This window comes from Pseudophryne corroboree, chromosome 4 (assembly GCF_028390025.1).
Source record: "Pseudophryne corroboree isolate aPseCor3 chromosome 4, aPseCor3.hap2, whole genome shotgun sequence".
In the NCBI taxonomy this organism is placed as follows: domain Eukaryota; kingdom Metazoa; phylum Chordata; class Amphibia; order Anura; family Myobatrachidae; genus Pseudophryne; species Pseudophryne corroboree.
Genome location: NC_086447.1, coordinates 21,997,737 through 22,023,926, shown reverse-complemented (window position 1 = coordinate 22,023,926; position 26,190 = coordinate 21,997,737). Strand labels below are relative to the sequence as shown.

The following is a 26,190-nucleotide window of genomic DNA, read 5'->3' as shown; positions in this document are numbered from 1 at the left end:
AAGTCAGAAGACAGGTGAGTAGAAGAAGTAAAGAAGACTTCAGTGACGGCTCCTGAGGTACCGGCGATCCCACGCTGCGCGCCATGCTCCCACACACAGCGTCACTACAGGGTGCAGGGGGGGGGGGCGCCCTGGGCAGCATGTGTGTGTGTGTGTGTATATATATATATATATATATATATATACACATACAGGTTGAGTATCCCAAATCCAAATATTCCGAAATACGGACTTTTTTGAGTGAGATAGTGAAACCTTTGTTTCTTGATGGCTCAATATACACAAACTTTGTTTAATACACAAAGTTATTAAAAAATATTGTATTAAATGACCTTCAGGCTGTGTATAAGGTGTATATGTAACATAAATGCATTCTGTGCTCAGACTTGGGTCCTATCTCCATGATATCTCATTACGGTATGCAATTATTCCAAAATACGGAAAAATCCCATATCCAAAATACCTCTGGTCCCAAGCATTTTGGATAAGGGATACTCAACCTGTATTTATATATGTACCTCACATAAGAACTGGCATAAGAGGGGACATAGGTGCGGAGGCACGGTCCTACCCCCGCCAGTATAAAAAACGCGGGTCTGAAGCGCGCCATTGCGGGGGCGGAGATTGGTCCTCTCAGCTCACACAGCTCAGCGCCATTTTCTCTACTCAGGCTGCAGAGACGCTGGTCCTTCCTCACACTGCTGTAACAAGTAACAGGGTGCAAAACGGGGGGGGGGGGCACAGCAATTTTGGTGCATATTATTATTATTATTATTATATAAAAGCGCTGCAAGTCTGAGGCATTTACTTTGGGTTTCAGAACCGTTGGTGAAGCGCTGGGTTGTGAGCTGGCAAACTCCCTCTGTGTCTCTCTGACAGGCTTTACTGTGGGTCTGTCCCCTATATGCCCAGCGTGTCTGTGAGTGTTGAGTACACATGTGTCGGCATGTCTGAAGCGGAGTGCTCTTCCCAGGAGGAGACTGTGTTGGAGACACAAACTGCTGTGGGAGTGGCCCTGTCGGCACCGCCGACTCCTGATTGGGTTAATGCGTTGAATGCCTTGAATGCAAATGTGGCTCTTATTAGTAAGAGATTGGATAAATCTGAGTCTCAGAACCAGGCATGGAAGAGATCTGTGGAGGATGTGTTGTTACAAGTCCAGACCTCCTCGGGCTCACAAAAAAGATCTTTTGCCCAGTTGGTAGACACGGATACCGACACGGACTCTGATTCTAGTGTCGACTATAGTGATTCCAGATTAGATCGAAAATTGGCGAAGAGCATTCGGTACATGATTGTGGCGATAAAAGACGTATTACAGATCTCGGGGGACCCTGCTGTTCCTGACAAAAGGGTCTGTATGTTTAAGGGGAAGAAGCCTGAGGTAACGTTTCCTCCCTCTCATGAACTGAACGCTCTTATTTGATAAGGTTTGGGAAAGTCCTGACAAAAAGTTTCAGATTCCCAAAAGGATTCAGATGGCGTACCCCTTTCCTTCTGGGGATAGGGAAAAGTGGGAGTCACCCCCCATTGTGGACAAGGCTCTATCTCGCCTGTCCAATAAGGTGGCGCTTCCGTCCCCTGACACGGCAGCCCTTAAGGATCCTGCGGATCGTAGGCAGGAAAATACATTGAAATCCATTTATGTCACCACAGGTACGCTGCTCAGGCCAGCCATTGCATCTGCGTGGGTGAGTAGTGCAATCGAAAAATGGGCAGATAACTTGTCATCTGATATAGATACCCTAGATAAGGATAGCGTTCTCTTGACTCTAGGTCATATCAGGGACGCCGCAGCATATCTAAAGGAACCTGCAAGGGATATTGGTCTTTTGGGATCAAAGGCAAATGTCATGGCAGTCTCAGGTAGACGTGCGTTGTGGATTCACCAATGGAATGCTGATGCTGACTCCAAGAAATGTATGGAAGCTCTACCATATAAAGGTAAGGCCTTATTTGGAGACGGCCTTGATGATTTGGTGTCTACGGCTACCGCGGGTAAGTCATCCTTTTTACCTTATGTTCCTCCACAACAAAAGAAAATGCACCATTATCAGATGCAGTCCTTTCGGCCCAATAAATTCAGAAGGGGCCGGGGTTCTTCCTTCCCTGCTACTAGAGGAAGGGGAAGAGGTAAAAGATCTCCAGCCTTGTCAGGCTCCAAGGAGCAGAAGTCCTCCCAGGCTTCTGCCACCTCCACCGCATGACGTTGGGACTCCTATGCGGGAGTCCGCACCGGTGGGGGCCCGTCTGAAACTCTTCAGTCAGTTTTGGGTTCGTTCGAACCTAGACCCTTGGATATTACAAATGGTATCCCAAGGGTACAAGCTGGATTTTCAAGACGCCCCCCTCGCCGTTTTTTCAAATCGGCCTTACCAGTTTCTCTTCCCGACAGGGAGGTAGTTTGCGACGCAATACAAAAATTGTGTTTAAATCAGGCTATCATCAAGGTTCCCCAGTCACAACAGGGAGAATGGTTTTATTCGAGCCTGTTTGTGGTCCCGAAGCCAGACGGCTCGGTCAGACCAATCCTAAACCTGAAATCCCTGAATTTCTACCTAAAGAGATTCAAATTCAAGATGGAGTCTCACCGAGCAGTGATCTCCAGTCTGGAGGAAGGGGATTATATGGTGTCGGTGGACATAAAAGATGCCTATTTACAGGTTCCCATTTATCCTCCGCATCAGGCTTACCTGAGATTTGCAATTCAGGATTGTCATTACCAATTTCAAACATTGCCGTTTGGTCTTTCCACGGCTCCGAGGATTTTCACCAAAGTGATGGCGGAGATGATGGTTCTCCTTCGCAAACAAGGAATCACGATTATCCCATACTTGGACGATCTCCTGATAAAAGCGAGATCCGGGGACCAGTTGGTCCAAAACGTTGCACTCTCCATGACAGTTCTTCAGCAACATGGTTGGCTCCTAAACTTGCCAAAATCACAGTTGATTCCGGCGACGCGGTTGTCATTTTTGGGAATGATATTGGACACAGAGCTACAGAGAGTCTTTCTTCCTATGGAAGAGGCGCTGGAACTTCAGAATCTGGTCAAACAAATTCTGAAACCAGCAAGAGTGTCAATCCATCAATGCATTCGGTTGCTGGGGAAGATGGTTGCGGCCTACGAGGCCATTCAGTTTGGCAGGTTCCATGCCAGAGTGTTTCAGTGGGACCTGTTGGACAAGTGGTCAGGGTCCCATCTACACATGCACCAGAAAATAATCCTGTCGTCCAAGGCCAGGATATCGCTCCTGTGGTGGCTGCACAGTTCTCACCTCCTAGAGGGGCGCAGGTTCGGGATACAGGATTGGATCCTGGTGACCACGGATGCAAGCCTCCGAGGCTGGGGGGCAGTCACACTTGGGAGAAAGCTTCCAAGGAAGATGGTCAAGTCAGGAAACTTGTCTCCACATAAATGTTCTGAAGTTAAGGGCCGTTTACAACGGCCTCCTGCAAGCGGAACATCTTCTTCAAGATCTGCCGGGACTGATCCAGTCGGACAATGTAACAGCAGTGGCGTACATAAACCGTCAGGGCGGAACGAAAAGCAGAGCGGCAATGGCAGAAGCCACAAGGATTTTCCGCTGGGCGGAAAAACATAAAAGCGCTCTGTCGGCGATATTCATTCCAGGAGTGGACAACTGGGAAGCAGACTTCCTCAGCAGACACGATCTCCATCCAGGAGAGTGGGGCCTCCACCAAGAAGTCTTCACAGAGATAACAAGTCGTTGGGGAGTTCCTCAAATAGACATGATGGCATCTCGTCTCAACAAGAAGCTTCAAAGATATTGTTCCAGGTCAAGGGACCCTCAAGCAATAGCAGTGGATGCACTGGTGACACCGTGGGTGTTTCAGTCGGTGTATGTATTCCCTCCACTTCCTCTAATTCCGAAAGTTCTAAAGATCATAAGAAGAACAAAGATCCGGGCGATCGTCATTGTTCCGGACTGGCCAAGGAGGGCTTGGTATCCAGATCTTCAAAAATTACTCATAGGAGATCCCTGGCCTCTTCGTCTGCGCGAGGACCTGTTACGACAGGGGCCGTGCGTGTATCAGGACTTACCGCGGCTGCATTTGACGGCATGGCGGTTGAACGCAGAATCCTAACCCGTAAGGGTATTCCCAGTGAAGTCATTCCCACACTTATTCAGGCCAAAAAAGGGGTAACGGCTAAACATTACCACCGTATTTGGAGAAAATATATCTTGGTGTGAAGCCAAAGGGGCTCCTACGGAAGAGTTTCGCCTGGGGCGTTTTCTCCATTTTCTACAAGCAGGTGTGGATGCAGGCCTAAAATTAGGCTCAATTAAGGTACAGATTTCAGCCTTAGTGGTTATCTTTCAGAAACAATTGGCCTCCCTTCCAGAAGTTCAGACTTTCGTGAAAGGAGTGTTGCACATCCAACCTCCATTTGTGCCTCTGGTGGCACCTTGGGACCTTAATGTGGTGTTGCAGTTCCTTCAATCACATTGGTTTGAACCTTTGCGGAAGGTGGAGTTGAAATTTCAAACTTGGAAAGTGATCATCCTGTTGGCCTTGGCATCTGCAAGGCGGGTGTCTGAGTTGGCGGCCTTGTCTCACAAGAGCCCTTATTTGATCTTCCATGAAGATAGAGCTGAATTGAGGACACGTCAGCAATTTTTGCCGAAGGTGGTTTCCTCCTTCACATAAACAAACCTATTGTGGTACCTGTGGCTACTGACGCCTTCGTTGAATCAAAATCTCTGAATGTGGTCAGAGCTTTGAAGATTTATGTTGCCAGAACGGCTCAGATTAGGAAAACAGAGGCTCTGTTTGTCGTGTATGCTCCCAACAAGGTTGGGTGTCCTGCTTCCAAGCAGACCATTGCGCGCTGGATCGGTAACACGATTCAGCAGGCCCATTCCACGTCTGGATTGCCATTACCGGAATCCGTAAAGGCCCATTCCACTAGGAAGGTGGGCTTGTCCTGGGCGGCTGCCCGGGGGGTCTCTGCATTGCGACTTTGCCTAGCAGCTACTTGGTCAGGGTCAAACACTTTTGCAAAGTTCTACAAGTTTGACACCTTGGCCGATGAAGACCTTAAGTTCGGTCAATCGGTGCTGCAGAGTCATCCGCACTCTCCCGCCCGTTCTAGAGCTTTGGTATAACCCCTTGGTTCTAATGGTGACCCCAGCATCCTCTAGGACGTATGAGAAAATAGGATTTTAATACCTACCGGTAAATCCTTTTCTCCTAGTCCGTAGAGGATGCTGGGCGCCCGTCCCAGTGCGTACTGTATCTGCAGTTATTAGTTGTGGTTACACACATGTTGTGTTATGTTTATTGTCAGCATGTTGCTGATGTTGTTCATGCTGTTGGCCTGTGTTCTGTTGAATGCCATGTTCTGCGGCATGGTTGAGGTGTGAGCTCGTATGTATCTCACCTTAGTTTAACAATAAATCCTTTCCTCTAAATGTCCGTCTCCCTGGGCACAGTTCCTATAACTGGAGTCTGGAGGAGGGGCATAGAGGGAGGAGCCAGTTCACACCCTTTCAAAGTCTTAAAGTGCCCATGTCTCCTGCGGATCCCAACTATACCCCATGGTTCTAATGGTGACCCCAGCATCCTCTACGGACTAAGAGAAAAGGATTCACTGGTAGGTATTAAAATCCTATTTTATCAATTAACAAAGTGCAAAGTGAATGAACAGAAGAGACCTCTCAATCAAATCAATATTTGGTGTGACCACCCTGTACCTTCAAAACACCATCAATTCTTCTAGGTACACTTGCACACAGATTTTGAAGGAACGCGGCAGGGAGGTTGTCTCAGTCATCTTGGATAACTAACCGCAGATCATCTGTGGACATGGGGCTGCTCAAATCCTTCTGTCTATTCATGTAATCCCAGACAGACTCCATGATGTTGATATCCGGGTTCTGTTAGGGCAATATCATTTACTTCCAGGACTCCTTGTTCTTCTTTACGCTGAAGATAGTTCTTAATGACATTGGCTGTATGTTTGGGGTTGGTGTCCTGCTGCAGAATACATTTGGAGCCAATCAGACTCCTCCCTGATGGTATTGCATGATGGATAAGTACCTGCCTGTATTTCTCAGAATTGAAGCACAAACAAACTGGCAATGTTTTACTCATCTTCGTTAATCTTCAGATTATGTCCTATTAGTGATTCTTGTCCTATTCTATACTACAGCAAGAACATTTCTCTAACGTCCTAGGGGATACTGGGATTGTCTTAGTACCATGGGGTATAGGTGGGGTTCATTGGAGCCTGGCACTTTAAAAATTCTTCAGAGTGTTTTGGCCCCTCCCCTCTGTGCCCCTCCTGCAGACTCAGTTTAGAAAATTGTGCCCAAGGAGTCGGGTGCATCCCCTGGAGCTCCAGAGAGTTTTCTTTTAACCTTTATTTTACTTTATTATTTTCAGGCAGCACTGGCTGGCACCAGTCTGCCTGCGTCGTGGGATTTAGGGGGGGACCGGTATCAACCTTTTGAAGGGTTAATGGTTCGGAGCCCCGCTGGCAGGACACGGCTCCTGAGGTGGTGTTTCACTCGCCCGCAGGGTAAGCGCTCTCTCCAACAGCATGCCGCCACCCCTAACAGAGCTGAAGACGCTGGGTTGGGGAGTACAGGAATCGGGGTCCCGGTTAGCGGGTCCCTGATTCAGATGGCGGCATAAGGGGCGCGGCGGGGACTCTGCTCTGCGCAGGCTGCCGTGCCCTCTACATATAGCCACTCTGGTTCTGACACAGAAAAGGGTTTTTTAACCCCGTTTTCTTTGTGTTTCAGAGACTTGCCAGTATAAATTCATACAGGGACACAGTGCGCCATTAAGGGGGCGGGACCAGCGGCTCAGGGCGCCATTTCCTGCTGCATCACAGTCCAGGCTGCGTGCCATGAAACACTGCTCCTCCACCCTCAAAAGCACCTTCATTTGGTACCAAGGGGATTTGTAGTAGGGGGAAAGCAGTATACTGTGTGTTTATATTCAGTTACCTTATCTAATGTTCTAGTTTCTTTTTCATCCACTAGGGGTCACTGGAGTACTCTTGAGGATATGGACGGTGTTAGCAGGACAGGCACTGAATATTTAAATTCAGTAACTCTCCTCCCCTCCATACTCCCATAATACCTCAGTGTTTTTTCGGTGTCTCACATGGATAGAAGCACAAAGCGTGGAGCTCCTCCACATATTTTACTTTTTGATTATTTTTCTTTTTTATACTTTTTTCTACTTACAATCCCTTCCCGGCTTACACAAAGAAGCTCTGGGTCCGGGATTACAGAAGCTGCTGCCTGCAGCTCTTGGCGTGTCGGTCCTCACAAAATGAATCCCCTCACAGCCACAATCAGCTCAGCTAACTTCAGCTGAGGCTGCAGAAAGGACTGGACGGAGCTTGCTGAAGAAGCCCAGGAACACAGGTATTTATGTAGGACGGGGCGGTCAGTTCACGCTGCTGCCCCACAACAGCAGCACTAGACAGCCTATGCTAAAGAAAGGGCTGCATTGTGTTATATATGCATACGTATTATACCATAGAAAATGCTATATGTATATAAAATGTATATATGGGCACGTAAGGGAATATATGTACTTTGACTATAAGCACATGGCTGGAGGCCATTTTAATGATGCTTCCTGTTTCTTTTCCAGAACGTTCTTGTCCTACAACACTACTCCACCGGATGGCGCAGGGATGTTAGTAGGAATTTTGGATCAGGTTTCTTATAGTCTGCCCACGTGCACTGCACTTTGGCCATATACACACTTTAGTAATTTTACTGAGTCGTGGAATTTGTCTGTCTTTGTCTATTTATTTGTCTGGTTACATAATGAGTAAGGCACCAGCAAAAACGAAAACGCAGTTTCACTGCAATGTCAGTAAGAGTGGGTTACCGGAGGGTTTTACCACATGCACAGTATATTTTATACTCCCATTTCCTCTCCGATTTTGCAAAGATAGTTATCATTTGCCTTATAATTTACCAGTTTCTGCTATGTTGCAATCCTGACGATTCTATGCCAGACCTCACTGCGCAAGATGAATATGAGAAGGGTGAATTAGACCAGCAGTCGGATAGTGAGGATATTGACAGCCCGGGCATTGACAATTTCATCAGAGCGGTGCGTCAGTCTCTGAAGTTTACAGAGCCTGAAGAACCTCTGACAAATTATGAGGTGGTATTTACTAAACGACCGATCTCCAGTGTGGGGTTTTTTTGTTTGTTTTTTTGAATCTCTAAATAAGATGCTAATCGAGAATCCTGTAAACAGGTTTCTAAACCTCGCCGATTTAAGTCTAGTTACCCGTTTCCAGAGTCTGTGTCATCTACATGGGAGCTGTGCTAAAGTCGATGTATACAGCAGCAGGGGTACTGCTTCGACCGCGTTTGGTTGGCATTTGGGTAACTAAGGCTATGATTGTATGGATAACACAGCTCAGGTCCGCCCTACAAGACGACCACCTTATACTTCTCGCTGATCACATCTGTGAAGCTGCTGATTATCTATGTACAGCTTCTACGGACGTCTGACAGGTCAGTTCTCGCCTTTCAGCCTCACTAGTTACGGCACGACGAGCACTCTGGCTGCGTTCTTTGCAGGCAGAGTCAGAGGTCAAGAGAGGAATAGAAGAGTTACCTTACGGGGGCGAAAAGTTGTTTGGTCCTGAATTGGACAAATGGATTTCTGAGACCACGGGGCGCAAGTCTGCTTTCCTACCATTGCTTCCAACGGTACCTGGGCGGAAATACTCTGGACCTGCGTTCAAATCCTTTAGACTTCAGCCCTTTCGAGGCAGTGGTAGAGGAACAACCACACCTGGTGGACGAGGCAGAGGACGTGGTTTTCAACAAACCACCACCCGTCGTCAATACACTACGGTCACCGACAAGCCAGTGGCATGACGGGCTTCCAGCCCATCTCGGATCTCTAGTTGTGGGGGCACGCCTTCAGACGTTCCATTTGGCGTGGTTCCAGGCATCCACAGATGGGTGGATCCGCAATTTAGTGTTAAAAGGTTACAAAATAGAGTTAGACTGTCTCCCACCAGTGTGGTTTTTCAAGACAGGACTGCCTGTGTCGGAAGACAAAACGGCCGTTCTGCAAATTGCCATTCAGTCTCTGCTAAATTCAGCAGTTTTGATTCCGGTCCCTGTTCACCAACAAGGTCAGGGTTATTATTCCAGACTTTTTGTAGTACCAAAGCCGGATGGTTCGGTCAGACCAATATTGAACCTAAAGGGGCTCAAACAGTACGTCATTTACTACAGATTCAAGATGGAATCCCTGCAGTCAGTCATTGCAGGTTTAGAGCCACAGGAATTCATGATTGCGCTGGATCTCAAGGATGCGTACTTACACATTCCGATTTGGCCACCTCATCAGCGGTTCTTAAGGTTTGCGGTGCGGCAAAACCATTACCAATTCCAGGCTCTACCGTTTGGCCTCTCGTCAGCGCCTCGGGTATTCAACAAAGTGATGTCTGTGATGATAGTTCATCTCTGATCCCTGGCTTGGACGATCTGCTCATCAAAGCTCCGTCTCAACAGATACTCCTACAACATGCCTTGCTCACGTACAATGGCCCTCATTCCGAGTTGATCGGTCGCAAGGCGAATTTAGCAGAGTTACACACGCTAAGCCGCCGCCTACTGGGAGTGAATCTTAGCTTCTTAAAATTGCGACCGATGTATGCGCAATATTGCGATTACTAACTACTTAGCAGTTTCAGAGTAGCTCCAGACTTACTCTGCCTGTGCGATCAGTTCAGTGCTTGTCGTTCCTGGTTGACGTCACAAACACACCCAGCGTTCGCCCAGGCACTCCCACCGTTTCTCCGGCCACTCCTGCGTTTTTTCCGGAAACGGTAGCGTTTTCAGCCACACGCCCCTGAAACGCCGTGTTTCCGCCCAGTAACACCCATTTCCTGTCAATCACATTACGATCGCCGGAGCGAAGAAAAAGCCGTGAGTAAAAATACTTTCTTCATAGTAAAGTTACTTGGCGCAGTCGCAGTGCGAACTTTGCGCATGCGTACTAAGCGGATTTTCACTGCGATGCGATGAAAAATACCGAGCGAACAACTCGGAATGAGGGCCAATATGCTAGTTCAGCACGGTTGGGAGGTCAACTTCAAGAAATCAAATCTGACTCCGTCTCAACGACTTCAATTCCTAGGAATGATTCTCAATACGGTGAATCAAAGAATTTACCTGCCAGACCAGAAAGTACAGAGTATTCGTCATCTGGTACAGTTAGTGCTCAAGCCACGCACAGTCTCGGTACATTTGTGCATTTGCCTGTTAGGGAAAATGGTGGCAGCTTTCGTAGCACTTCAGTTCGGAAGATTTCACTCACGTCCTTTTCAACTGGATGTGCTCGCACAGTGGTCAGGCTCGCATCTGCAGATTCACCAGATGGTGAGGTTGTCTCCATGGGCCAGAGTATCTCTACTCTGGTGGCTCAAAGTACACAATCTAACCGCAGGGAAACCGTCCGGCGTCTGCAATTGGACAATTTTAACAACGGATGCGAGTCTCAGAGGTTGGGGAGCTGTGGTCCAAAATTGTCAGCTCCAGGGTCTCTGGGCGGATCACGAAAGATTGTCGATAAATGTCCTGGAACTCCGGGCAGTTTACAACGCGCTGCGACAAGCAGTGCACATACTCCGGTCTCAGACTGTCCAGGAGGCGGATTATCTCAGCCGTCAGGATTTTCATCCAGGAGAATGGGCATTAAATACAGAAGTGTTTCACATGTTGGTCCAGAGGTGGGGTTAGCCACAGGTGGACTTGATGGCATCTCGCCACAATCACCAAACACCAGTATGTGTCCAGAACGCGAGATCCAAAGGCAGTGGCAGTGAATGCTCTCACAATCGCGTGGCCGTACAGCCTCGTGTATCTGTTTCCACCGTTTCCGCTGCTCCCTCTGTTGCTAAAACAAGTGTTTAAAAAAATCTATGGATGATTTTCTGGTTTATACTTCTGATCTCAGACCTGCTTCTCAAACCCCCCCACCCCCCTGCTGGTTTCACAGAAACAGACACTCCCCCATGTGCTCCAGTCTGACTCTAATGAGGAAATGTCAAATTTGGAGGAGGGGGAAGTGGAGGTTGATAAGGGAGAGAGTACTCTATTTCAGGGAGTTGAAGCCCTCATATATTCTATTAGCGAGGTCCTGAATATCCCTGATAAGGAGACAGAGCCTGATGAGGAGTTGTTTTTTAATGTAAACCCTAAGTCTACTGCCACCTTTCCTGTCTCAAAAGAATTAAACACACTCTAAAGAAACGTGTGTTAATCCTGACGAGCTATCAAACCCGTAAACGGTTGCTAACTTCCTTCCAATTTCCACCTGAGGATAGGAAGGTGTGGGAGAATCCTCCTGCTGTGGATACTTCAGTGTCCAGGCTGTCACGTAAGATTGTACTGCCTGTACCTGTACCTATCTCCTTAAAGGACCCTGCTGATCGTAAGATTGAAACTACGCTCAAATCCATTTACACTGTAGTGGGAGTCGCACAGAGACCCACCATTGCTTGTGGTTGGATCACAAGGGCTATTGTTAAATGGGCTGGTAGTGTAATAGAGGGTTTTGACACTATGCCTCAGGATGAGCTTCTCACACTCCTGCGACATATTCAGGATTCTGCTAACTTCATGAGTGAGGCCATAAAGGAGATCGGCCTGATCAATTCACGCTCTACAGCTATGGCTGTGTCGGCTCGCAGGGCGCTGTGGCTGGGACAGTGGACGCCGATTCCAAAAGGGGCGTTGAGAATCTCCCCTTTACGGGGGAGACTTTGTTTGGTGAAGGACTAAACAAGTGGATTTCACAAGCAACGGCCGGTAAGTCCACCTGTCTGCTGTCTGCAGCTCCTTTGGTTAGACGTGCTTACCTGGCCCCTCTCTACAGTCCTTTCGTGTGGCCAGATTTAGGGGCTGGGCCAGGGGTGCCTCTAACGCAGCTAGTGGAATTCGAGGTAAACCACGCAGACCAGCGGCCGCTGGATCTCTGGAACAGAGTTCAGGCTCTTCCTCTGCCAAGCCCTCCTCGTGACGGTTGGCTCCAGCTTCAGGGGGACTTTCAGGTGGGTGCTCGCCTCCAATATTTCCAACACGTTTGGGCGGAGTCCTGCCGGGACCCTTGGGGTGGAAGACCTAATCTCCCAAAGGGTACCAGTTGGAGTTTCAAGCGCTCCCTCCTCACAGATTCTTTAAGTCAGGCTTACCAGTTTCACCTGTGCCAAGAGTTACCTTGCAGGAAGCCATCCAAAGACTGCTACAAACACAAGTGATTGTTCCAGGTTCACCTCTACTCCGAAACAAGGAATTTATTCCAGCCTGTTCGTGGTACTGAAACCGAACGGTTTGGTTCGGCCGATCTTGAACCTCAAATCTCTGAACCTGTACCTATGTGTGTTCAAATTCAAAATAGAATCTCTGAAAGCTGTGATTTCTTGCCTAGAAAAGGGGTATTCCTGCTATCCCTGGATATCAAGGATGCATACCTTCAGATCCCAGTATGGCCACCTCATCAGCCTTACCTCAGATTTGCGCTGCAGGACAGTCACTTCCAGTTTCGGCCTTGCCTTTTGGTCTCTCCACGGCACCGAGGGTGTTCACGAAGGTTATGACGGAGATGATGTGACAACTCCGCGTGATGGGAGTGAACATTGTCCCATACTTGGACGATCTCCTCATAAAAGTTGTGTCCAGGGTTCGGTTGTTGGAAAGCATCGACCTGACTACGCGGCTCCTCACGAATCACGGGTGGATTCTCAATCTGCAAAAATCACATCTGGAACCTTCGCTGAGACTTCAGTTACTGAGGATGATACTGGACACAGTGTCTCAAAAAATGTTCCTTCCTATGGACAAGGCCTTATCAATTCAGTCTATAGTTCGCTCCCTTCTGAAACCACAAAAAATCTTGGTGCATCTTTGCATTCACTTACTGGGCAAGAAGGAGAGGCAATTCAGTACGGAAGATTCCATGCCCGTCCGTTCCAACTGGATCTGATGGATCAGTGGTCAGGGTCACATCTGCACATGCACCAGAGAATATCTCTTTCACCAAAAGCATGGATTTCCCTATTATATTTGTTGCAGATCTCCCACCTAGTGGAGGGTCGACACTTCGGAATTCAGGCTTGGATTCTGTTTACAACGGGTGCGAGCCTCCGCGGTTGGGGTGCTGTAGCCCAGGATTTTGTTTCAGGAACGGTGGTCGCCTAGGGAAGCTTCCCTTCCGATATAAACATCCTGGAACTCAGGGCGATTTACAACACTCTTCTACAGTCCTCTTCTCTCCTTCAGCATCAGGCCATACAGGTCCAGCCGGACAACGCCACGGCGGTGGCATACATAAACCATCAAGGAGGAACAAAAAGCAGGTCCGCAATGCGAGGGGTTTCCTGGATTCTCTTCTAGCCGGAACGAAATGCCAGGGCCATGTCAACCATATTCATTTCAGGCGTAGACAACTGGGACGCAGACTTCCTCAGCAGACACCGGGGAAATGGGGCCTTCACCCGTAAGTATTTCAGCTGTTGATTCAACGGTGGGGCTGACCGCTGATCGACTTGATGGCTTCTTGACTCAGCAAGAAGCTGCGTCACTACTGTTCCAGGTTGAGGGATCCACAGGCTGCAGCGGTGGATGCTCTGACAATGCCGTGGGTTTACCAGTTGACCTACTTGTCTCCTCCAATTCCCAGAGTACTAAAAAGGGAGAGAGTTCAGGCAATTCTGATTGCCCTGTACTGGTCTAGTCATGTCCCTAGACGAGCCCTGGCCTCTGCCACTTCAGGAAGATCATCTACTGCAAGGGCCGTTCGTCTATCAAGACTTTCCACGGCTACGTTTGATGGCATGGAAGTTGAAAGGGAGATTTTAGCCAGAAAAGGGATTCCCGACAGGGTTATCTCAACTATGGTCCAGGCCAGGAAGATGGTCACGTCAAAGCATTACCATCGCATATGGAAGAAGTATGTCTCTTGGTATGAGGGTCGGCAGTATTCTACTGTGGACGCTTCTTGCACTTCTTGCAGACGGAAGTGGATTTGGACCTGCGCTTAGGCTCCATTAAAGTCCAGATTTCGGCCTTGTCTATTTTTTTCCAGAGACAGTTGGCTTTTATTTCGGAATTCCAGATGTTCTTGAAGGGAGTCCTTGTATTCAGCCACCCCTTGTGCCTCCCATGGCTCCATGGGATCTCAATTTGGTTCTGACTTTTCTCCAAACGGATTAGTTTGAACCTTTGCACAGGGTGGACATGAAGTTTTTGACTTGGAAGACTGTCATGTCGTTGGCCTTGGCCTCAGCGAGGCATGTCTCGGAATTGGGGACCTTATCCTGTAAGAGCCCTTATCTGGTGTTTCACGAGGATAGAGGGAAGCTCAGGACTTGTACGCAGTTTTTTCCTAAGGTGGTGTCGATGTTTCACATTAATCAGCCGATAGTGGTTCCGGTGGTGTCTGAAACGTCGGTTACGTCAAAGTCCTTGGACGTGGTTTTGGCTTTGAAGGTTTTGTCAAGAGGACGGCTCGTCACAGGAAGTCTGACTCGCTTTTTGTTCTCTATGACGCTGCCATGATTGGTTGTCCAGCTTCAAAGCAGTCAATTACTTGATGGATCAGGCTTACAATCCAGGAGGCTTACTCTTTGGCAGCTTTGCCGCTTCCGAGGTCTGTACAGGCCCACTCCACAAGGTCAGTGGGTTCTTCCTGGGCGGCTACCCGGGGTGTCTCGGCTTTGCAGTTATGCCGAGCTGATACTTGGTCAGGTTCGAACACGTTTGTCAAGTTTTACAAGTTCGATACCTTAGCTACAGAGGACCTTCGGTTTGGTCAATCGGTTTTGCAGGGGTATTAGCACTCTCCCACCTGGTCTGGGAGCTTTGGGACTTCCCCATGGTACTAAGACCATCCCAGTATCCCCTAGGATGTTAAAGAAAATAGGAATTTAATACCTACCGTTAATTGCTTTTCTCTTAGTCCGTAGGGGATACTGGGCGCCCGCCTCTGTGCTTTGTTGTTTCCTGCAAGCATTGTTCTTGTGTTTCTTGGTTGGGTCTGCTGTTGCTGTCCCTGTTTTTCCTGTTGTGGCTAGCATTGCTATCCTCTTGTTAGGTTGTGTATTGGTTTGTTTAGTCACCGTTTTCTTATCTGTTTTCCTCCTCTCAAAGTATGTCAGTCTCCTCGGGCACAGTTTTCCTAGACTGAGTCTGCAGGAGGGGCAAAGAGGGGAGGGGCCAGCACACCAATGCCAGGCTCCAATGGCCCCCATCTATACCCCATGGTACTAAGAGCATCCCAGTATCCCCTATGGACTACGAGAAAAGCAATTAGCGGTATGCATTAAATTCCTATTATAGTGCAGTTCTTTGCAAGCAGAGAACGTTAAACACTGGAACATCGGAGGAGATACAAATATCTGTTATTAACCCTTTCATGCATAGAGGCCACTACAGTGGACAGCTGTTTTTAAGACATAACTCCTATAGAAATTCTCTTTTGACATCACTAGTGCATGGTGTCCTCTTCTCTGGACATTTAATAAACTTAGAATGTATGCCAACTAGTGGCAGCTTTTAAATCCTACAAAAACTATAAGATAAAAATAAAATGGGTGAGAAAAGTTCACTTGCAACTGAGCACTTCCGGGATTTCTGTAAAATATTTCTTCAGACAGCAGAGCAGCTAAAATAAATAAATTCAAGGAAAGTAACGATTAGGGCATAATATGGCAGATGTTTTGATCAAACACTCCATTTTTCCTTTTCACAGTTGATGTAAAATCTTATGTCCACTTCAGTGGACGTCATGTAAAACAAAGATCCATACTGCCTGCAAGGCTTACCCTGGCGTATAGGCCTAACCTAAATAGCTTCCTCATATGTAAGCCACTTATGCCAGTTTTGATAGCTGATAGCCTTCTATGTATCATTATATGTTTTGTTAACTTTTTTAATTTGTAAATGATTTCAAATTCTTATCATTAGTAGCAGCTGTGGTGGTGGAGGCTTTATCAGTCATGGTTTTATTTTCTCTAGACATCAAGAGCGTCTAGCGACAGGTTTAGGTACTATTGCAACTTATCTGTACAGTCACTAGAAAGGTCCTATCTGCAGCGATGCATGTAGCTCTTGGCTTCTAGTTAACTGCAGTCCCAGAATCCCCTGCCGCTGTCTGTTGTCCCAGTTGCATAGCAGCCAGCGGGACCGTCAGGCCTAGCAGCTGACTGACATCGTGTCCGGTTGCTTAGCAACAACCGGGAACAAATGGGGAGGCAAGCCGCAGAAGCTTGTAAATCTTATTAAGCAGTCATACTTTAAGTCTTTCATCTCCACCCAGTCCCCCAGTCCTCACTGCCTCTTCACCACCCTCCTCTCCCTCCTTTACCCTCGTTCCTCTCTGCCCTTGATTTCAACACCCACTTCCTAGATTGACACCATCTTCAAGGACGTCTCCTCCTTTGTCGTCGTTACTCCCCTTCCCCCTGGTCTCTCTCTCTTGTGCCACTGTCCCCTTGCCCTTCAAGAATTCCTTTTCTCACCCCTCCTTAAGAAACCCTCACTTGACCTTGACGCTCTAACTAATGTGTGAAATATCTTGTCCCCTGTGCCTCGAAGCTCCTAGGGTGGATGGTCTGATCTGGCTCCCCACATTCCTCTCCTCCTACGCCCATATGGACTCCTTTCAGTCTTTTTGCCATCCCCTGCCCTCCACAGAAATTGCCTTCACCAAAGTCCCCAATCACTTCCCACTGCCAAAGCCAATGGTCACTTCTCATCTTCTTAGATACATACTTCATCTCCCACATTGACTCCTGTAACCACCTGCTCTCTCTGGTCTCCTCTGTTCTCGCCTTATCCTTCCTAGTCTATCCTGTATGTTGCTGCTTATCTAATTATCTCATTTTCCTCTCTCTCCTCTAAACACCGGCCTCATAACCAGCTCATTGGCTCCCTTTCACGCTTACAGTCCAGTTCAGTCTCCGCAGCCATGAATATGGAGCCCTTAATCTCTCCACCCGCTCCTATATCTCCAACAACATTGCTGTCTGCACCCTCTCCCACCTCCTCTACTTTTCCAATGAGTGCCGCCTCATCACCTCCAAGCTGGTTGTCTCTCCCCTTCCAACTCTTCCCCCTTCTCCCCCCTACTGTGGAACTCGCTCCCTCTGCTAGTCTCACCAGCTTCAGAACTTCTCATACCAGCCTTCCAATCATCCTCCTGATCTCTACTTACCTCTCATACCAGCCTGCTAGTACTCCTCCTTATCGCTACTTACCTCCTCATACCAGCCTGCCACTCCTCCTCCTGATCTCTACTTACCTCTCATACCAAAAAGGGGGGGACAGCCCTCTCTGCTTACGCAGAAAAAGCTGAAGAAAAAGAAGACCTTGTCTTCAGCTTTTTCTGCGTAAGCAGAGAGGGCTGTCCCCCCCTTTTTGCGTATTATAGTCTTCAGGACTGAGAATCTGGGAGCACCGCCAACCAAGTGCATAGTGTAATCCAGTGGTTCTCAAACTCGGTCCTCAGGACCCCACACAGTGCATGTTTTGCAGGTAACCCAACAGGTGCACAGGTGTATTAATTACTCATTGACACATTTTAAAAGGTTCACAGGTGGAGCTAATTATGTCACTTGTGATTCTGTGAGGAGACCTGCAAAACATGCACTGTGTGGGGTCCTGAGGACCGAGTTTGAGAACCTGTGGTGTAATCAATGCTGATAGAGCCAGATGTTGGTTAAATAACAAATAATAATATATCTTACTAAAAGTAATTGTAGTTCTCCAGTGCGGTTTCCGATATTCCCATTCCCTTTTTCCCTTCATATTCAAATCTTACCTCTCATACCAGCCTGCTAGTCCTCCTCCTGATCTCTACTTACCTCTCATACCAACCTGCCAGTCCTCCTCATTATCTATACTTACCTCTCATATCAGCCTGCCAGTCCTCCTCATTATCTATACTTACCTCTCATATCAGCCTGCCAGTCCTCCTCCTGATCTCTACTTACCTCTCATACTGGCCTAACAGTCCTCCTCGTGATCTCTGCTTACCTCTCATACCAGCCTGCCAGTCCTCCTCCTGATCTCTACTTACCTCTCATACCAGCCTGCTAGTCCTCCTCGTGATCTCTACTTACCTCTCATACCAACCTGCCAGTCCTCCTCATTATCTATACTTACCTCTCATATCAGCCTGCCAGTCCTCCTCCTGATCTCTACTTACCTCTCATATCAGCCTGCCAGTCCTCCTCCTGATCTCTACTTACCTCTCATACCAGCTTGCCAGTCCTCCTCATTATCTCTACTTACCTCTCATATCAGCCTGCCAGTCCTCCTCCTGATCTCTACTTACCTCTCAAACCAGCCTACCAATCCTCCTCCTGATCTCTACTTACCTCTCATACCAGCCTACCAGTCCTCCTCCTGATTATTACTTACCTCTCATACCAGCCTGCCAGTCCTCCTCATTATCTATACTTACCTCTCATACCAGCCTACCAATCCTCCTCATGATCTCTACTTACCTGTTATACCAGCCTACCAGTCCTCCTCCTGATTATTACTTACCTCTCATACCAGCCTGCCAGTCCTCCTAATGATCTCTACTTACCTCTCATACTGGCCTACCAGTCCTCCTCGTGATCTTTGCTTACCTCTCATACCAGCCTGCCAGTCCTCCTGCTGATATCTACTTACCTCTCATACCAGCCTGCCAGTCCTCCTCCTGATCTCTACTTACCTCTCATACCAACCTGCCAGTCCTCCTCCTGATCTCTACTTACCTCTCATATCAACCTGCCAGTCCACCTCCTGATTATTACTTACCTCTCATACTAGCCTGCCAGTCCTCCTCCTGATCTCTACTTACCTCTCATACCAGCCTGCCAGTCCTCCTCATTATCTATACTTACCTCTCATATCAGCCTGCCAGTCCTCCTCCTGATCATTACTTACCTCTCATACCAGCCTACCAGTCCTCCTCCTGATCTCTACTTACCTCTTATACCAGACTGCTAGTCCTCCTCCTGATCTCTACTTACCTCTCATACCAGCCTGCCAGTCCTCCTCATTATCTATACTTACCTCTCATATCAGCCTGCCAGTCCTCCTCCTGATTATTACTTACCTCTCATACCAGACTGCTAGTCCTCCTCCTGATCTCTACTTACCTCTCATACCAGCCTGCCAGTCCTCCTCATTATCTATACTTACCTCTCATATCAGCCTGCCAGTCCTCCTCCTGATTATTACTTACCTCTCATACCAGCCTGCCAGTCCTCCTTCTGATCTCTACTTACCTCTCATACCAGCCTACCAGTCCTCCTCCTGATCTCTACTTACCTCTCATACCAAACTGCTAGTCCTCCTCCTGATCTCTACTTACCTCTCATACCAGCCTGCCAGTCCTCCTCATTATCTATACTTACCTCTCATATCAGCCTGCCAGTCCTCCTCCTGATTATTACTTACCTCTCATATCAGCCTGCCAGTCCTCCTCCTGATCTCTACTTACCTCTTATACCAAACTGCTAGTCCTCCTCCTGATCTCTACTTACCTCTTATACCAGCCTGCCAGTCCTCCTCCTGATCTCTACTTACCTCTCATATCAGCCTGCCAGTCCTCCTCCTGATCTCTGCTTACCACTTATACCAGCCTGCCAGTCCTCCTCCTGATCTCTACTTACCTCTCATACCAGCCTACCAGTCCTCCTCCTGATTATTACTTACCTCTCATACCAGCCTGCCAGTCCTCCTCCTGATCATTACTTACCTCTCATACCAGCCTGCCAGTCCTCCTCCTGATCTCTACTTACCACTTATACCAGCCTGCCAGTCCTCCTCCTGATCTCTGCTTACCACTTATACCAGCCTGCCAGTCCTCCTCCTGATCTCTACTTACCTCTCATACCAGCCTACCAGTCCTCCTCCTGATTATTACTTACCTCTCATACCAGCCTGCCAGTCCTCCTCCTGATCATTACTTACCTCTCATACCAGCCTGCCAGTCCTCCTCCTGATCTCTACTTACCTCTTATACCAGCCTGCTAGTCCTCCTCCTGATCTTTACTTACCTCTCATACCAGCCTGCCAGTGCTCCTCATTATCTCTACTTACCTCTCATATCAGCCTGCCAGTCCTCCTCCTGATCTCTACTTACCACTTATACCAGCCTGCCAGTCCTGCTCATTATCTATACTTACCTCTCATACCAGCCTGCCAGTCCTCCTCATTATCTATACTTACCTCTCATACCAGCCTGCCAGTCCGCCTCCTGATCTCTACTTACTTCTTATACCAGCCTGCCAGTCCTCCTCATTATCTATACTTACCTCTCATACCAGCCTGCCAGTCCTCCTCCTGATCTCTACTTACCTCTCATACCAGCCTGCCAGTCCTCCTCCTGATCTCTACTTACTTCTTATACCAGCCTGCCAGTCCTCCTCTTTATCTATACTTACCTCTCATACCAGCCTGCCAGTCCTCCTCCTGATCTCTACTTACTTCTTATACGAGCCTGCCAGTCCTCCTCCTGATCTCTACTTACCTCTCATACCAGCCTACCAGTCCTCCTCCTGATCTCTACTTACCTCTCATACCAGCCTGCCAGTCCTCCTCCTGATCTCTACTTACCTCATATATCAGCCTGCCAGTCCTCCTCCTGATCTCTACTTACCTCTTATACCAGCCTGCCAGTCCTGCTCCTGATATCTACTTACCTCTCATACCAGCCTGCCAGTCGTCGTCCTGATCATTACTTACCTCTCATGCCAGCCTACCAGTCCTCCTCCTGATCTCTACTTACCTCTCATACCAACATATCCGGAATATCCGCACTCAGTGGAGTTATTACACAGTTGCAGTCAGGTGCACTCAGTGGAGATGTTGTACGTCACCCTGATTTACTTTTTGCAGGAACAGAGTCTTTACATGTTTTCTTCTGTCAGCAGGAAGGGTGTCGTCCCAGCCAGTCAGACAGGAAGATCTGGACTACACCAAGGTGCCAGCAAGCGGCCATGGGTCAGACAGCTCAGGAACCACGGTTAGAGGTGAGACCGACTGACGACTTGGCCTCCAGGCTCTGAATTATGTCCCACTAGTGTGACTCCACTCCCACCGTACCTCTCCGTAGCACAGGAACTGTATACACCAGGCACTGCACCATTGTGCGTCTCTCCGGGTGTCTGCATATCTCCCATCCTGACTGGTACCCCTAGTGTGGTAAGCTGTCACATCCCGCCCCCCGCTGCCAGGCCGCATCTCGTTACTGGTGTCTGCTCGTCTTCTCACGTAGGAGAGAGACAGAGACTAAAACAAGAGCTCTCTACTTACTGATACAGAAAGAAAAATAATATGAAGTGATGACTTCCTGTTACAGTTAGACAGGGGAACGGTAATAATGAAGAAACACTGGAATATCTGCCTTTAAAGCCAAGTTGTTTCCCTGTTATGGACTCACATCTGGTTATATTTGCAGGACAGGTGACCTCCAAGCTAATTAAACAGGAAGAAGTGGAGTATGTTAAGGTGTCCATAGGAGGACAAGGGCCAGAAGATACCACCGCTACATCTAGAGGTAAGGACTATTCACAAAAAGGAATATCATGTAGGATCAGGATTGAATGAGATCAACTATTACACAGGGTGACTGACTTCTATTGATCAAGACACAAATATCTATGGCTCCAATATAATAATGTAAAAATGTGTGTGTGTATTTTTTATATATATATATATATATATATATATATAAATAAACTATTTATTTAGCCATATCTAATAACTTACCCGCACTTACCACTTTCTTCCCAGACATATTTATATTGATTAATTTTATTCATATATTACGCCTTTCATGTATTTGCGTTGACAGATCTGATTTACAATATTACCTAACTATAATAATTTTTCACATATTTGCTATACAAACTGCTTTACGTCATATTAATTACTAATAATAGATTTTTACTTTTAGATATTTTTAGGCTTTCACTATGACTTTTTCACTTGTCAAGTTTGTTGATCACCAATAATACACACAGTGCGATGTAACCTTACGATTTTGATATAGTCAAAATGGTAAGGAAAGTTAGTGCAAATCGCACCGTGTGTATACAGCTTGTGATACCGATGCGCGCTATCGTGGAGTCGGTATCGCAAGAAAAGATATACTCTGCAGGCAAGTCAGTCTTGACTATATTGTGTACAATCTAGTACCTAGTGTAGTCAAAATTGGCACTTAGTCAAAATCTCAAGTACAGATAGTCAGTATCTGTGGTTCTGGGCTCCGGGGAGTTCAGGGGAAATCTCAAAGTCAAAATTGGAGGTAGTCAATATCTCACCGGGTGTATGCACCTTAATAGTTGTCCCATGTGACTGCTGGCCAATGATTGGGTCACAATTGCCCCATGTGACTACCGTCTCTTGATTGCCACATGATTGCCTCACACTTCCACTTTGATTGGTGGAATTGTTAAACATAAGTCCCGGGTTTTTTGCGGGGCTCCGGCTCTATAGGCTTGACAAAGCAGATAAGCGAAACGCGCGTTGGCGGCCGCTGTTGCACTGTTAATACTCATTTATCGTTTTATGATGTCTGTTTGAAATGTAGGTGTGGCTAGAATCAGAGAGTTGCCACTAGGTAGGTTGTGCCTTAGTATTGAGATCTTTTAGTGTCCATAATTACGATTTATGGGACAATTATTGTGAAACCATGTGGTCCAGAAGTAAAAGGGAACGTTTTATGGGGACTTTACAACGTAGCTCAGACGTTAGGCTGTGCCTTATTATCTGACCCTTACTACGTGTGCACATAATCTTCGGCTTCCCAGATAAACAACTATTGGCAATTTATTATACTACAAGACTGACACCTGCTAATATCTACAGATGACGGATATCCTCTCTGAGTGAACATCATTAGATAAATTCTATTACAACACCGACACTTGAGGGAAAATGGGGTCTATATTATAATTAATTCCATTAAAAGGGATTGTCGTAAGGAAAACTTTGTGTCCATCTATTTATCTGAAGGAGAATGTATTTATTTGCTAATATAAGCTGGCATGTGTTCTGGATGGAGCAGGTAGCATTCCCGCTAGGCTGTTTCGGTGGGGTGCCGCGCCGTGCCCATTTTTAAAATGCTAAAATGTGCCCTGCCCTTATGGATATGCCCCGCTGAAACAGTCTACCGTGTGCCATCCCCACCCACAGGCCGCAGTGTCCTGTGGGGGTGAGGCGAGGGGGGAGTAGCGGTTTCCCACTCACTGCCGGCTTCTCTTCACATTGGATAGAGCTTGGGGGTAGTTCAGTATCTCCGTAAGTGCTGGGGGTGCCCCCTAGAGTGACAAACATGGGGCATGTCACAAAAACACAGCCCCCTTTCCCCGGTAGGTCATGTCCCCCTTTCGGGATGTACCCTCTTTCCTCTGCATTCACCATGCTATGAACACTAGATCAGTCATGAATGGACCCTCTGAAAGTTACATCACTACATAGTATGAAATAAAGTCCCCTGTAGGTGACTGTCTGTCTGTTCGGGATAATCTCGAGAACCACTGGACGGATTTTGATGCGGTCTTCACGGTTCTTTAGAGCATTTGTAGAGGAACGTTTAGGTGTAAGAAACATTAATCTATGACAAAGGGGAAGCGAGTAGTACTGATTTGAGTAGTAGAGTAAATTTGCTGATGGCAAAGCGAAAAACATTGTAACCACTAGAGGGCAGTGTTGGATTATTACATGTTACTGACAAAGGCACATTGTAACCACTAGAGGGCAGTGTTGGATTATTACATGTTACTGACAAAGGCACATTGTAACCACTAGAGGGCAGTGTTGGATTATTACATGTTACTGACAAAGGCACATTGTAACCACTAGAGGGCAGTGTTGGATTATTACATGTTACTGACAAAGGCACATTGTAACCACTAGAGGGCAGTGTTGGATTATTACATGTTACTGACAAAGGCACATTGTAACCACTAGAGGGCAGTGTTAGATTATTACATGTTACTGACAAAGGCACATTGTAACCACTAGAGGGCAGTGTTGGATTATTACATGTTACTGACAAAGGCACATTGTAACCACTAGAGGGCAGTGTTGTATTATTACAGGTTACTGAAAAAAGCACAAATTGCTAATTACAAAATAAATCCATGTTACAGGAAATGCCACCAAAATAAAGCTGCATTGCAATCATGATTTCTCTAACGACCTAGTGGATCCTGGGGTGACATTAGTACCATGGGGTATAGATCGGGTCCGCTGGAGTCTGGCACATTAGTGTGGGCTGGCTCCTCCCCTCTACGCCCGTCCACCAGACTCAGTTTAAAAAAATGTGCCCAGGGAGCCGGGTGCATCCTCTGGAGCTCCGGAGAGTTTTCTTCAAAATTTGATTTAGTTTATTTTCAGGCAGCACTGGCTGGCAAGCAGTCTGCCTGCGTCGTGGGACTTGAGGGGGTGGGGGGGTACCCAACCAACCATCCATCCTTGTATAGGGTTAATGGTTCGTATTCCCGCTGACAGGACACTGAGCTCCTGAGGCGCTGTTTCACATACCCCAGGGTGTGCGCACACGCCGGCAGCATGCCGCCACCCCTAACAGATGGCGAAGTACACGGGTCCCCGGTGACAAGTGGCGGCATTAGGGTGCAGCGGTCACCTGGCTGCGAGCTACGGTGCCCACTGCGGACCCCAGACTGGCACAGATACAAGGGGGTTTCTAAACTTCCTTTTACATAAAAACCTATATGTTTTCAAGCCAGTATAAACTGTGAGGGATTGCGCACCGGTGAAGGGGCGGGGCTTCCCGGAGAGCGGGACCAGAGGCTGAAGGCGCCATTTCCTCCTGCTGCTGACTGAAAGCTGCATGTTAGAGCTGCTCCTCCACAGACCCCACTAAACCACCAATTGTAATGGTACCAGGGGGATTTATAGAGAGGGGGGAGCACATTTAGTGGCGGCGACACTGCTGTATTACTAATTATATATATAATAATATATACTAAAATAATATATATACTATAATATATATAATACACAGCGGAGCGCTGCTTTGGCTGAGGTATTGTGTGCTGGTCCCAATCCTCTCTGTGTCTGGGGTTATTGTGCTGTCTCACTGTCTGTGTTGTCACTGCACTGTGTTTTTTCTGCAACAAGAATGTCTGGGAAAAAGACTGTGTGTCCCCCATGTAACACTTAAGTTTAATCCTTCTCCAGGGGGATCCCTCCTGTGTGCTCAGTGTTCTCTCCCTTCACAGGACAGTAGTATGCAGGAACTTGAGTGGTTAGAATCATTCAAAGGCATGTTTGATAATATTAATACAGAATTAGCCACAGCCAGGCAGGAAAGGTAGAGCCTTAAACAGGCTGTAGATGATTTCTTGATTAAGGCTGCTGACCACAGACAGGCTCCTCAGCCCCCTCTAGTGGTCTCTCATAAACGCACTCTCCCACATGTGCTCCAGTCTGACTCTGATAATGAATTACCAGACCTGGATGAGGGAGAGATAGACATTGAAGATGACAATTCTCTGTTCCCGGGTGTTGAGGCCCTGATTTATTCTATTAGAGAAGTCCTCAACATACCGGATAAGAAGACAAAACCGAAAGAGGAATTGTTTTTTAATGTGAAACCAAAATCCTCGGCCATCTTTCCTATATCTAAGGCAGAGGTTCCCAAACTGTGTGCCGTGGCTCCCTGGGGTGCCTCGGGACACTTGCAGGGGTGCCCTGGGTTGGTGGTCTAGGACCAATTCAAATTATTCATGGTCAATATAATAGGCAAAACCAGTGCTGGTGGCTGCCAGTCATAAAATATGTGGCCAAACAGAAGTAAATCTTGTCCCTCACACACAACTGACCCTAAGGATGACATATAAACATGATCTACTTAATGTAATATTTATTTCTAAATTTCTCAATAAGAAATTTTTGGCCTAGGGGTGCCGTGAAAAAAATTCTGATATTCTACGGCACCGTGACTCAAAAAAGTTTGGAAACCACTGATCTAAGGAATTAAACTCCCTGTCTAAGGAGGCATGGGTCAATCCCGACAAGAAATTCAAAACTCCTAAACGATTACTAAATTGTTTTCCTTTTCCTGCTGAGGATAGGAAAGTATGCCTGTTGATTTATTAACCTTGTGAGTGCATTTGTGTATTAAAATTTG

At 47.3% G+C, this 26,190-nt stretch overlaps 1 protein-coding gene across 2 annotated transcripts in view; it reads left to right on the top strand.

Moving 5' to 3' along the window:
* LOC134908812 (uncharacterized) overlaps positions 1 to 26,190 on the top strand; it is a 78,960-nt gene that overhangs the window by 14,984 nt on the left and 37,786 nt on the right. Inside the window, exons 2-3 of one of the 2 annotated variants that reach the window (XM_063914939.1) lie at positions 20,960 to 21,058; positions 21,487 to 21,585. In XM_063914939.1, the coding sequence (XP_063771009.1) occupies positions 20,960 to 21,058; positions 21,487 to 21,585 (198 nt within the window). Of the gene's footprint in view, positions 1 to 20,956; positions 21,059 to 21,486; positions 21,586 to 26,190 lie in introns of both variants that reach the window. The other variant, XM_063914938.1, reaches the window with a different exon arrangement.